Source organism: Leptodactylus fuscus, chromosome 11 (assembly GCF_031893055.1).
Source record: "Leptodactylus fuscus isolate aLepFus1 chromosome 11, aLepFus1.hap2, whole genome shotgun sequence".
Taxonomy (NCBI): domain Eukaryota; kingdom Metazoa; phylum Chordata; class Amphibia; order Anura; family Leptodactylidae; genus Leptodactylus; species Leptodactylus fuscus.
In genome coordinates this window covers 65,026,830-65,041,219 of record NC_134275.1, presented here as the reverse complement: position 1 = coordinate 65,041,219, position 14,390 = coordinate 65,026,830, and the positions used below count along the sequence as shown (strand labels likewise).

The window sequence follows — 14,390 nt, the reverse complement described above, 5'->3', positions numbered from 1 at the left end:
TTTGGGGCTCACAAGCTCATCCTATGAGCCAGTCAGAAGTCTCTCTACTGCTGCTCCTTCTCCCCTCTCACAGCATACAGTCTCAGAAACAATGAGGGGGATGAGACTGCAGGCAAAGAAAGAGGAACTACAGGTTACTGGACAGGGAGGAAGGATTTTCACATATAAGATATATTACCAAGTTTTGTGTATTCAAATATATATTACTACTGATCTATGCAAAATATGTTTGTGATTTAACTTCATGAACACCTCCTAACTTATTTATTACCTGTCTTAGACTCGTGATATCATTTGGTAGTGTCCATATTAATATATGATAAAGTTCATAGTATTAAAGTGAGCCTGTCACCAGATCGGTAAATTCACACAGCCGTTATTTGATGTCCGTTGCTCTCCTCCATCATAGGATGAGAACAACAGACATTAAATGACAGCTGCAATTGGAGCCCCTTCCATTCAGTGTCTACCTGCATTCAACCCACTGTAAAAAAAACATGATGGAAAAAAGTCCTGCATGTAGGACTGCATGTAAGCAAACATAACAGAAAAAAAGTGTCTATCACGTTGTTTACATTAGAGTCAATAGGAACGGACACAGATAGAGGGAACCAGATGACAACAACATAGCCAAGCAGATAGATAGGTTAGGGTCACCTGAACCAAATGGTGTGTTCCCCTTGTGAATCGGTGCCTCCGTTGCGGAGGTATGTGTTTATGTCATTAGACAAAGGAGCTCTTTGGAGCAACGAGGGCGTTGTCGTTCCTCCAAAGACGTAAGCTGTAACTCCTTTGTTGCTCCAAAGACCTTATTTGCACAAGAACAAAAATGTTAATATCTCAGCTATGGAGAGGCCAATTCTCAAGAGGAAAAGACCGTTTCATTCAGGTGACCCTAACCTATCTATCTGCCATGCTAAATCGATATGCTGGTTTTGTTGACACTAACCTATATATCTATATGGCTGACTTAATATGCTAGGTTCTGGTGACCCATAAATAAACCCCTGTTGTCCCGTGAAAATGCTAATATCTGTATCATAATGAGCTTATATCTTTCTTTCCATACAGAATGATCCCATCTTCAAGCAAGTCATTTTTCTTGAGTGACCTGGTATCTTCCCGCAATTACGACTTGTGCGTCCTGGCGGTTTACGACGATGGAATAACCTCACTTACTGCGACCAGAGTAATTGGATGTGTACAGTTTACGACTGAACAGGAATATAAGCAATGCAGATCACTCCATGCTCAGTTTCTTGGTGGAACCATGATCATCATCATAGGCGGCATCATCGTGGCCTCCGTCCTAGTCTTCATCTTTATTTTGTTAATGAAATATAAAGTCTACAATAACCACCCGAAATCGAAGCCAACTAAGGTCACCAACATGTGCTCCCAAACCAACGGTAGCCAGAGTGGGACAATGGGGCGCTCATCTTCTAAGCTCAATGAGAGGAGAGACAGTATTATGCAGGACATCTCAGGAACGTCCATCAAAAGCAAAACCATAGTTGACCTCACCCCAGATGGTGAAAAAGTGACTGTACCTGACACTACCTTTATAACAAATGACGCCCTGTCTCACTAGCAGAACATTAGACCTATACCACAAATGTATGCACCAAGAACTGGACATTGTGGTATCGTGAAGAACATTTTCATGCAAGGAGTCGTATCGACGGCTTCGCACCTATTGTCTATTTTTAAGATCAGATGGTTACAACAAAAAGCTATTTTTTTAATATGTAAAAAGGGTTCTTGCATTCTTAACTATTTTTGGTTCAATATTATTAAATATAAAGTGTGTGACTAAACCAGGCTAATGTGACATCATTGGTTTCCACCAATGGCACTTACGTGAAGGAAGCATAATAAATGTTTTTTTGGTTCTTTTACACTGGTGTCGTGAATTAACCCTCATCGAGCTTCGCGTCAGATCTGGGATGTTGAGAGGTTTGCGTCTATGGATCTTGGTTCATGACCTCACTTAGGTCAAGGCTTTGCAGCGATATTAATGTAACCAGCATGGTGAGAGATCTCCTGTCATTGTCTTCCTATGGGGCTGCCCGAAATCCTGTGTACAGCAGTTGTGATATCACAAATGAAAAAACTGCAAATTTCCAACCATAAGGTTATAGTAAATTGGTGATGTATTGTAGTCACAATTTTGTGTGAATTTAGAATTTTTTTGTATAAATTAAGGAATTCACTGATGATTAAGTATGGCGAGGGTTCTCCGGTGTCTTATCGTATTCATAGTCACTGTGCAATTCTGCACATGGCAATGGAGCAAAGGTGCAAAAAATTCATAAAACATAAATTTTTATACCATATTTATAAAAACTTATTACAAACCAGTAAATATACAGTACAGACCAAAAGTTTGGCCACACCTCTCATTCAAAGAGTTTTCTGTATTTTCACGACCATGAAAATTATACATTCACACTGAAGGCATAAAAACTCAGAAGTAACACATGTGGAATTATATACTTAACAAAAAAGTGTGAAACAACTGAAAATATGTCTTATATTCTAGGTTCTTCAAAGTAGCCACCTTTTGCTTTGATTCCTGCTTTGCACACTCTTGGCATTCTCTTGATGAGCTTCAAGAGGTAGTCACTAGAGATGAGCAAACAGCGTTCGATCGAGTACGTTTGATTGGATATCAGGCTGTTCAAGATGTTCGATTCGAGTCGAACACCAGGTGGCAAACTCACTAAAAATTTGATTCCCCTCCCACCTTCCCTGGCGCTTTTTTTGCACCAATAACTGCGCAGGGGAGGTGGGACAGGAACTATGACAATGGAGGCATCGAAAAAAAATCGGAAAAAGTAATTGGCTGGCTAATTCAGGTGACCTCCAATTTATACGAACAGTGAATTTAATATCCGGTTCATATGAGACTGTGAACTATGTGACTGTGAGACAGGGACAGATCTACAGGCAGGGTTAGCTAGGGATTACCTTTATTTAGGTGGGAATGTTACCCAGCTCTTTGGGGCTCTATCTGGTCGGGATTCCTGTCAGCTTGCGATATGCGGGAGCTGACTTTTTCCCATAGGAATGCATTGACCAGCGTTGATTGGCCAAATGCCATACAGACTACAGCATTTGGCCAATCAACGCTGGTTCTGCCAGAGGCTCATCTGTGAGGAGGCGGAGTCTAAGATCGGACCAGAATGGAGACTGCTGTGGACCTATCTTAGACTCTGCCTTCTCCGGCAGAACCAGCGTTGATTGGCAGAATGCTGTACTCTGTATGGCATTTGGCCAATCAACGCTGGTCAATGCATTCCTATGCCGAGATGTAGCAGTGCTGGTCATGAGCTCAGCTCGACTACTTCGGAGATGCAGCCAAGCTGAGCGCACGGCCAAATCCACTGCCAAAAAACTCTGTGTGAACAGACCCTTAGGCTCCATTCTCACGGAGTAACGCACCGCTCATTTAGACACGTATAAATCAATGGGCGCCGGCTTACACACGTAACACATTGAAATCAATGGGAGGCTTTGTAACCCAATGATTTCAATGTGTTACACGCGTAAGCCGGCACCCATTGAAATCAATGGGATCTGTTTTGAAGCGCCGCGCTCTGACATGTGTATACATGCCTAAATGAGCGGCGCGATACTCCGTGAGAACGGAGCCTTAGACTCCAGGTTGATACCTACAGCAGTACATTGTACAAACTCTCTGGACATAAGAGACGTTGCTCACAGAGGATTGTTTCAATTACAGGTTTTTCCCATGGCTACAATTTGGATGAACTATCCTAGGCACATGTGATCAGTATTAGATTGGCTATGGTCCGAAACCCAGCACCCCTGCTAATCAGCTCGCACTGTGTAATAATATTGCAGATTGAGATCCATCATCCCTTTATGTTGCCCATCTGTGGTATGTTCATCAATTCCTTACCCATACCACCGAGTCATCTTCTGAGAGGAAGACAAACATAAAGCTGTTTGGGGAAGAAGAAAATAGAGACATGACCTGGGAAAATGTAGACAAATCTAGATTCTAAAAGGTAAGAAAAGAGATAAATGAATGAAACATCCCAGACATGATGGAAATAATGTAAGTGCAAATAAAGTTAAAGGAGTTGTCCGGATTTAAGCAACTTACAGTATGTCTTATCCTCAGGACAGGCCATAAATAGTATATAGTGTATAGGATTGGTGCTAGAAGCCACTCCATACAACTGATCGGTCTAGTAGCCAGCTCTCAGCCCCCCCACCGATCAGGCATTTATTGGCTTATCCTGTATTCTTACATCCCTACATGCAGGAAATTTTTTGTCTAGTTAAATGATAGAGAAGATATAATGGAAACCTGATCCTGATGGACTCCATTATCATCGCGGGGTTTCCTCAGGATCCATCTTTACTCTTCAGTCTGTTTCTCTGTTCCTATCATGGAACCCCCTCCCCTCCCCTCCCCCCCCCCCCCCACTGCTAAACCCAGTTACCAGCAGGAATATTGTGCCCAATGTTCATCTCCATGGTGCCTGGACCGCTGGCTACTCCACTTGCCACTTGTCCAGGGGTGGGATGCCTCTGGTTCTCCCTAATTCTGCCAACCTGATTGCTAAAGATAACAAGAAGAGGAGAAGAGGTGCCCCAACCCAGTCTCACTTCCTAACAGTGGCCCGGCTACTTGTAGGCCACTGGTCTAAATGGTCTAAAATGGTTTGTGGTCTGAAAAAAAGGCTTCTGTGGCATTCTTCATGGGAGAATATTAATACATGGGCGTAGTGAGAAATCTTACAATAAGGGGTCATTTGGGACAATAGGGGAAAGTATTAATATAAAGGAGGGGTATCAGTGATAAATCTTAATATAAGGGGTCATTGGGAAATTGGAAGGGAATACTATATAAGGGGGCACCAGAGGACATTAGGGCGGAATATTAATAAATTGGGGGAATCAGAGGACATTAGGGGAGTATATTAACATGAGGGGGGAAACAGAGGACATTAGAGGGAAATCCTATCCTACTAATATAAATGTGAAAGTTTGGATGTTTGTGTGTTGTTTGTTCCTCAATCACGCAAAAACGGCTGAACGCCCATTGAGCTGCTGAGATGACAGAACAATCACGGGCACAGTACCAGAAACAAGCTCAGCGGCAGGCCAGCTTGACTGCTGCCGAAACGCCGGAGCAGGTGGATCATCAACACTAACAACATGCTCATTATATGATGTTCCAGTGGGGTGCTGAGATGCAGGAACAATCCCAGGCACAGTGCAAGAAACAAGTTTAGTGGCAGGCCAGCTTGAGAGCTGCCGAAACGCCGGAGAATGCGGATCATCAACGCCAAGAACACGCTCATTAGTATGGTGTCGCAGCGAGCTGCTGAGATGCCGGAACAATCACAGGCACGGTGTGAGGAAAAAGTTCAGCAGCAGGATAGCTTAACAGCTGCCGAAATCCCGGAGCAGGCAAACCATCGACGGCAGCAATTTGCTAAATATAGGCAGATCATTGACGCCAACAACCCACAGACGAAGTCGCAGGCAGATGCTAGTATTATTATAAGGGGGCACCAGGGGACACTAGGGGGAATATTAATATAAGGGGGGCATCAAGGGACACTAGGGGGAATATTAATATAAGGGGGCATCAGGGGACACTAGGGGGAATATTAATGTAAGGGGGGCATCAGGGGACACCAGGGGGGGATATTAATATAAGGGAGACATCAGGGGACACTAGGGGGAATATTAATATAAGGGGGGCATCAAGGGACACTAGGGGGGATATTAATATGAGGAAGACATCAGGGGACACTAGGGGGGAATATTAATATAAGGGTGACATCAGGGGACACTAGGGGGGAATATTAATATAAGGGGGCATCAGGGGACACTAGGGGGAATATTAATATAAGGGGGGCATCAGGGGACACTAGGGGGAATATTAATATAAGGGAGACATCAGGGGACACTAGGGGCGAATATTAATATAAGGGAGACATCAGGGGACACTAGGGGCGAATATTAATATAAGGGGGCATCAGGGGACACTAGGGGGAATATTAATATGAGGAAAACATCAGGGGACACTAGGGGGGAATATTAATATAAGGGTGACATCAGGGGACACTAGGGGGGAATATTAATATAAGGGAGACATCAGGGGACACTAGGGGGGAATATTAATATAAGGGAGACATCAGGGGACACTAGGGGGAATATTAATATAAGGGGGGCATCAAGGGACACTAGGGGGAATATTAATATAAGGGGGGCATCAGGGGACACTAGGGGGAATATTAATATAAGGGAGACATCAGGGGACACTAGGGGGGAATATTAATATAAGGGTGACATCAGGGGACACTAGGGGGGAATATTAATATAAGGGGGCATCAGGGGACACTAGGGGGGAATATTAACATAAGGGGGCATCAGGGGACACTAGGGGCGAATATTAATATAAGGGGGGCATCAAGGGACACTAGGGGAAATATTAATATAAGGGGGGCATCAAGGGACACTAGGGGGGAATATTAATATAAGGGGGGCATCAGGGGACACTAGGGGGGAATATTAATATAAGGGGGGCATCAGGGGACACTAGGGGCGAATATTAATATAAGGGAGACATCAGGGGACACTAGTGGGGAATATTAATATAAGGGAGACATCAGGGGACACTAGGGGGAATATTAATATAAGGGGGGCATCAAGGGACACTAGGGGGAATATTAATATAAGGGGGGCATCAGGGGACACTAGGGGGAATATTAATATAAGGGAGACATCAGGGGACACTAGGGGGGAATATTAATATAAGGAGGGCATTAAGGGACACTAGGGGGAATATTAATATAAGGGGGGCATCAAGGGACACTAGGGGGAATAGTAATATAAGGGGGCATCAGGAGACACTAGGGGGGAATATTAATGTAAGGTGCTATCAGGGGACACTAGGAGGAATATTAATATAAGGGAGACATCAGGGGACACTAGGGGGGAATATTAATATAAGGGGGGCATCAAGGGACACTAGGGGGAATATTAATATAAGGGGGGCATCATGGGACACTAGGGGGAATAGTAATATAAGGGGGCATCAGGAGACACTAGGGGGGAATATTAATGTAAGGTGCTATCAGGGGACACTAGGGGGAATATTAATATAAGGGGGGCATCAGGGGACACTAGAGGGGAATATAAGGAGGCTTTGGAGAACATTAGGGGGATATTAATATAGGTGAAGCATTGGGGGATAGTATGGGAAATATTAGTACAAGGAGACATCCTATTAATATTATAAATGTGAAAGTTTGTGGGTTTGTGAGTTTGGATGTTCGGATGTTTGTTCCTCAATCACGGAAAAACCGCTCCACTGATTTGGCTGAAATTTTCCACAAACATAGTTAATACACCCGATTGCGCAATAGGCTACTTTTCGTCACAATAGCGCACATACGTTTGTGCCAGGACCCCCACAAAACCCAAACTCACATCACTATCTCTGCAATCTCAGACACTTTGGACCATAGCAAGCCACAAAATTCATATTGCCCTCTACAGCTTAGCCCCTAACCCCACACAATCACATATACATATACTTTACTACTTTACCCCTCACCTTAACGATACTCCAGGAGGCGCTCTTTAACGCTCCGGAGCAGCCATGTTTGCCGACCCCCACCACTCTGACAATCCGCGACACCGCCCACCCATGTCAATACCCCTAGGCAGCCTAATAAATGCAAAAAAAAAGTTTAAAAAAGTAAAAAAAAAATATAAAACAAAATAAAAAGGATTAAAAATTCAAATCACCCCCCTTTCCCTAGAACACATATAAAAGTAGTTAAAAACTGTGAAACACATACATGTTAGGTATCCCCACGTCCGAAATCGCCCGCTCTACAAAGCTATACAAATAGTTTTCCTGTTCGGTAAACGCCGTAGCGGGAAAAATGGTCAAAAGTGCCAAACCGCCATTTTTTCACTGTTTTGATTCTGATAAAAATTTGAATAAAAAGTGATCAAAGCAATAACATTTCCCAAAAATGGTAGAACTACAAAGTACACCCGGTCCCGCAAAAAAAGACACCCTATACATCCCCGTACACGCACGTATAAAAAAGTTACGGCTGTCGGAATATGGCGACTTTTCAAAAAATAATTTTTTAACACAGTTTTGGATTTTTTTTAAGGGGTCAAAATGTAAATAAAACCATATAAATTTGGTATCCCCGGAATCGTAACGAAACACAGAATACAGGGGACATGTCATTTTGGTTGCACAGTGAACGCCGTAAAACCAAAGCCCGTAAGAAAGTCGCAGAAATGCATTTTTTCTTCAAATCCACCCCATTCTGAATTTTTTCCCTGCTTCCCAGTACATTATATAGAATAATTAATGGCGGCATCATGAAGAAAAATTTGTCCCAGGAAAAATGAAGACCTCATATGGCTCTGGGAGCGGAGAAATAAAAAAGTTATGGGGTTTAGAAGGAGGGGAGTCAAAAACGAAAATCAAAAAATGCCATCGGCGGGAAAGGGTTAACTTCAAATACTTCTGTCCCAAAGTCACTATGTAAAGTTTCTCACAACACCGTATATATAGCAGCTCTAATACAAAGTAACTTCAACACAAAAGTCTCACGTATTCTCTGAATTACAGCAAAAACAAGATACAAAGTTACATGTCATATCCCATACCTAATACACAGTACGAAAACCTTACCCGCGCCTGTATATACCCACTGCTACAATCACCGCAGACGAAGTCGCGGGTAACAGCTAGTAACTTATATAAAAGGAACATTAATGTGGGGGACAGGGGACACTCGGGGGTGCCGGGGGGGGGGAGGGGTTACAGGAGGCTAAGGAGATGTGGTCTCCTTGAAAATTTCTTGATGCACGCTTAATGCACCAGTTAGGTCTCCCCTCACCCCGGCTTTATCCCTGTAATGATGAACAGTCAGGACAGCAGGGGCAGAGAATTTGCTGTACAGCCCCCAAACAAAAGATGGAGGTGCCATTCCTGCTTTTACATAATACATGTTATTATAGCACTGCCGCTCCCCCCATGCCCTTTCCACAGGCCGACTGCCCTACAGTAGATGTCCATATTAAAGGGGTCAATATGAATCATTATTAAAGGGGTCAACATGAATCATGGACAACTCTGCAGTGTTATTGCATATTATTAATGCTCTTCAGAGATCCATTTTTCTGCTTCTGTAGTTTTTTGGGGGGGATCTTATATATGATAAATGAATTTCTAGGCTGAAACAAAGCAGACTAAAAAAACGAGTAAAGTCACAGAAGGGATCCGCTGCATAGACAATGATCTCCATATTTAATGAGGGCGCAGGCATTAGTCTAATATTAACCTTGTGCAGCAGAAGTCATAAAAGGATTATTACAAATCCTGCGCCATCGGCAGCCTTCATACGACCTCTGGTGGCTACAGCTGGTATTACTGATAGACGGCTTAGCTGCAGCACTTTATACCGGGACTAGTAATAGGAATCAGGGCAAACCAGTGTTATATACCTAGATACAGCAGACAGAAGCAATTCTGCATTAACACTACAAGGCACGCCTCTATAAGTTTTGCGGTTTTCTACAAAGAAAGCCAAAGTATTGTCCAATAAAATATTCTGCCATTTCCGTTCTAATACAATTAGTATTTTAATGCCTCATCTGCAACATTTTTGTGTTCCAAAGTTCCCATATTAAGTACAGACTGACTGTCCTGGGATTTGGGAAGGGCCAGGGGTATATAGTCCATTAGTCAGTTACAACACAAAGGATGGGGCATGCAAAAAATCTGCAATGTGGAAAGGGACTGTCTATGAGACTCCTCGGGGGAGGTAACACGAGGTCCTCAAAGACTCCCAGACCCTTAGTGCATAGGAGACTACTGCACCATAGGGTTGTGACTACGACCGACAGATGGGCACAGTCAGATTATACCATGGGGAAGTTGTATTGGGCACATTTTCAAGGTCATTGTGCCCTGGGTAACCTGTAGCAATTGTTTTTTTGTATTTTTTTTTTTTTTTTAGTTTTTGCCGATTCTTAGGTTGGGGCCCCACGTTGCGGAAATGCAACTTTTTCTGTTGCAGATTTTGTTACGGTTTTTTGAGCCAAAGCCAGGAGTGGACAAAGCAGAAGGTAGTAGTGTAAGAGCTTCCTATATTTATTCCCCATTCCTTTCGTGGTCACTTCTGGCTTTGGCTGAAAAAATTGCAGCAAAATCTGCAACAAAAGAAGCTGCGTTTCCGCAACGTGGGGCCTCAGCCTTAGGGAGATTCCTGCAATCCATAGAAACCAGAGGCACACGCTGTAAGTTTATTTCACACAAGTTTTCCTCTATTTCCAGTAGCCCCGCGGTGACCAGTGGCTCGCACATCCTACATAACTACCATACTGAGTCTCTAATCACTGTGCGGTGTAGTAAATCCGCCAATATACAGACAATGACTGCCCATAGGCAACAAACCTACAGGTGTGTTTGATACGGATGACCTATGATCTGCAGATTTTACCATCAATTTGCTACGGAAGTCATAAAATCAGCAGCAGATAAATTGTCTGTGTGAACTTACCCTGGATGTGCAAAATACCCGAGACTTCAGACTTCACTGGCAGTGGGCATCTGGCACCTATGCCGCCTGTCCATAGGTCTAATGGGATACCGACTTATAGTATCAGACAGATTTATGCTGTAGGTCTGAGTCACTAGACTCGCCACCGCTCCAGAATTTGGGACTCCCCTATTAATGCAAGCGAACATGGTTTCCCTGTGACCCCGAGTGTGCTGTAACTGGGGCTCTAGTTGTAAAAAGATCGAGCACTGCTGCATTTTTGCAACCAGAAACCAGTCATAGCACCCTCAGGGTCACAATGCAACTCCATTCATTTATATTAATGAAGGAGTCAGAGGGCAATCTTTGGATGCACAAGTCACAGAGTAACCCTAGCCTAAGAGAGGTGCTAAACTAGGCGGTATTACGGCAGTCTGGATTACGCACACAGCAAAGGATCATGTAGACAGTCAGAGTTCAGGACCGTATTACGGAGATAATCTTCCTTCCTTCTAGGGGTAATAACTTGATAATATGACACCTAATGAAATCCAAGATACAATGTGGTCAGTCTGGACAGCAAACACATCCAGAGCCTTGGCATCTTCGGGGGTGACTAAGTAGAGGCTGACTATGCCTCTCCTGTATCGAACCCTTAGCCTAACCCACCTGGTATTACATAGATATAGCAGGTGTTGCCCCATACTAGCGCCACCTAGTGGATCCACAACATAGCAGGCAGTCCCTGATATTACCCCCTCCATTCTACCATAGCCATATACGTGAGTGACATTGGCACCAGTACTACCCGGTTCACATCTTGCAGTCAACCATCAAAGTGAAATTTTAGCACTCAGTCCTTGTGTCGATGCAGAACAAGACGGGAGAAATCTTGTATTGAATTCTGCTCTCCTTACTGATCCGGCTTTGTCTGTCACATCCCGCAAGGAGCTTCATACACTGTTTGACACAATAAAATGTAATTACTACATATTGGAAAAAAGCTAAAGCATTGAGTGTAGGACACCGAGATGATAGGATGCATTTTCCAGATGTCAAGCATAGGTAGCTCGGAACGTGAGGCGGTTACAAAAGCGATTATAAAGCAGGCGCAGAGAAGGATTACGGGAGAGGAGAGCTTTTACTTTCTTTCAATTAGCAATTAAGGAGGCTTTTAGGAAAAATTTTAATTAATAACAAACGAATAGATTTCCATTCCGCTCATTTACAAAAATGGAATTCATTTCTGAAAGTTATAATTACTGTATCCCATTTTAATTATTCTTAAAATGGTGAACTTTCATTTTAACCCCTTTGGTGACGCAGATTTTTTTTTTTTTCCATTCTTAACACGCGATGCCTAAGGGCGGGTTCACATCTACGCCCAGGTCTCTACTTTCAGGTTTCCGTCTTCTGCTGACAGGAGACGGAAACCCGACAGACAGCGTCCACCCGTGAGCGTTTTGTGGTCTCTGCGGCTAAACGGTTTTTTTTGTTTTGTTTTTTTTTTTTGGGGGGGGGGGGGGTTTAACTGGACAAAAAAAAACAAAAAACTGGTTTCGCTGCGGAGACCAGAAGACGCTCATGGGCGGACACTTTGCAAACCCATTGAAGTGAATGGGTTTGAAAAGTTATGCCGGTTTCTTTCCCCTGTCCAGTTTCTCGGGCACAAAACGGAAACCTGAAAACGGAGACCGGGGCGCAGATATGAACCCGCCCTAAATCTGCAATGGGGCCTCATGCCACTTTGTAGTATATATTATGTAGCGGAAGGGCCTTTGGGTCCCCCTAGGGTCCAGGGCCCAGTACCTTTCCATCACCTATAGCTACACTTCTGTTCTCACACATGATCAACTCCGCTCTACATGCATGCAGCAGTGTCGCTGAGGTCACAGAGAACTAGAGCGGCAGAAATGGAGACTTTGGGCACCCTGCTGTGCTGTGTAAACTATGAATGGGGTAACAGGGGACCTGCCTGTATATTAATCAGGGAGGGTTCACACCTGCGCCCGGTCTCTGCTTTGTGGGTTTCCGTCTTCTGCCCGAGAAACTGTCTATGGGGTTCGTGCAGTTTCTTAGCTGACTGCTTTTTAAACCAAACAGGTTTCCGTTCGGGGGGGGGGGTCTCCAGGCGAATTTCCCGGATGAAATACCAAACGCAGATGTGATCCGGGCCTTAGAAAGCTGAGCTGATCTATACAGGTTAAGACATGTCCGGACATACACAATAGCCGTTCAGACTGATGAAAGAACTGAAAGTGACAGGATGGCAAGTGCAGTACAGTGCGGGGCTACAAAGAAGGAAGGGATTTAAAGGGTCATTCTGTGATTAAACTCCTTATAAAGGATAAAAAGAAGCCTTGAAAGGATGATGTTGTGTATGGAGATGATACCCTTTCCTATTACCAAGTAAAGATTGGGGCCAAGCATGTTAAATAGGGTAGATAACCAACTGAAAATGACCCTTGTTCAGGATGACCCGTTCAGTATCTTCAGAGGAAATGTGCCATAAAGAGGAGGCCAAGATTTTGGTAGATAAGTCAGTGTTATAACTTATGAATTTGGCATTTCAGGTGGCATTTTCCAGTATCATCCATATTTTGATGAGGTCATAGGTCAGTTCCTGGTGAGTACCATGAATGTTGATGCCCTAACAAAAAAAAAAAAATGGCACCAGGGGGCCACACGGTGGCTGAGTGGTTAGCACTGCAGCCTTGCAGCGCTGGAGTCCTGGTGTTCAAATCCCACCAAGGGCAAAAAAACCATCTGCAAAGAGTTTGTATGTTCTCCCCGTGTTTGCATGGATTTCCATCCCATATTCCAAAGACATACTGATAGGGAAAAATGTACATTGTGAGATCTATCACAATCTACATTTAAAAAAAAAACAAAAACAAAAAAAAACCAACAACAAAAAACATGGCTCAAGAAAATTCAGACAGGGTTAGGGAAAATCCAGGAGACTCTTATTCTCGGGTTGTTATGAGTAGAGACGCATGGGTCTAGCACCATGATCCTAAGGCCAAACAAGAGTCCATGCAATGGAAGCCGAAGGGGTCACCAACTCCAAAGACATTTCATGTGCAGCAGTCAGCTGAGAAGGTCAAGACTGTGTTTTTATTACTAGAACTCATGCCACACAAGACAACACCTGGATATCCTTAGGCTTCTACAATGAAGGCATTACGCCCTCAGCAAAGAGAACCGCCATGGATAGTCATCAGCAGATATGTTGCTGCTTCACGACAATGCGCCAACTTGCAAGTCTCGTAAGTCACAGGGAACTTCATGGAGCATAACCATCCACCCTACAGTCCAGACATGGATCCCAGTCATTACTTTCTCTTTTGTAACCTGAAAATTTTTTTGCGTGGGTGTTAGAGTTAAGTCCTCCATCTTTGTATTTTGGCAGCCATCTTGTACTCTTTCACATATAAACTGATTTTTCTGCTTAAGTCAAGGAGGCCCTTTGTTAGACTTTAAGGAATGTGATAATGAACGTTAATGCATAGGTTGCTAATCATTATCTCTCAAGGGCCTCATTTTGAGAAGATACAGCTGACTTTGTATATCTCTTACCTCCTTTACATGATGTATGGACATAACCAACAAAAGTATTAATCTTATGGTATCTGGGCACTCTGTCATATTTTATGGTATATGAAGGTCACTTAGAGTGTGTATAGACACAGAGTCTATGGAACGTGTCATCTTATCTCTATTGCCATGATATATACATATAGATAGTCTGGGATGTTAGCTCACACATAAGTATTTGAATCCTTCTTTGTTTCATGGGAAAGTCCATCCCAGTGTGGAAAATTA

General features: G+C 43.5%; 2 protein-coding genes across 3 annotated transcripts in view; both read left to right on the top strand.

Moving 5' to 3' along the window:
- Positions 1–1,620, top strand: part of LOC142184165 (leucine-rich repeat and fibronectin type III domain-containing protein 1-like protein) — a 365,943-nt gene extending 364,323 nt beyond the window's left edge. For both annotated transcript variants that reach the window (XM_075258895.1, XM_075258894.1), the window contains exon 5: positions 1,072–1,620. In XM_075258895.1, the coding sequence (XP_075114996.1) occupies positions 1,072–1,591 (520 nt within the window). In that variant the 3' untranslated portion in view covers positions 1,592–1,620. The remainder of the gene's footprint in view (positions 1–1,071) is intronic.
- The window catches only part of FANCF (FA complementation group F), a 58,809-nt gene that overhangs the window by 25,581 nt on the left and 18,838 nt on the right, over positions 1–14,390 (top strand). The window lies entirely within an intron of this gene.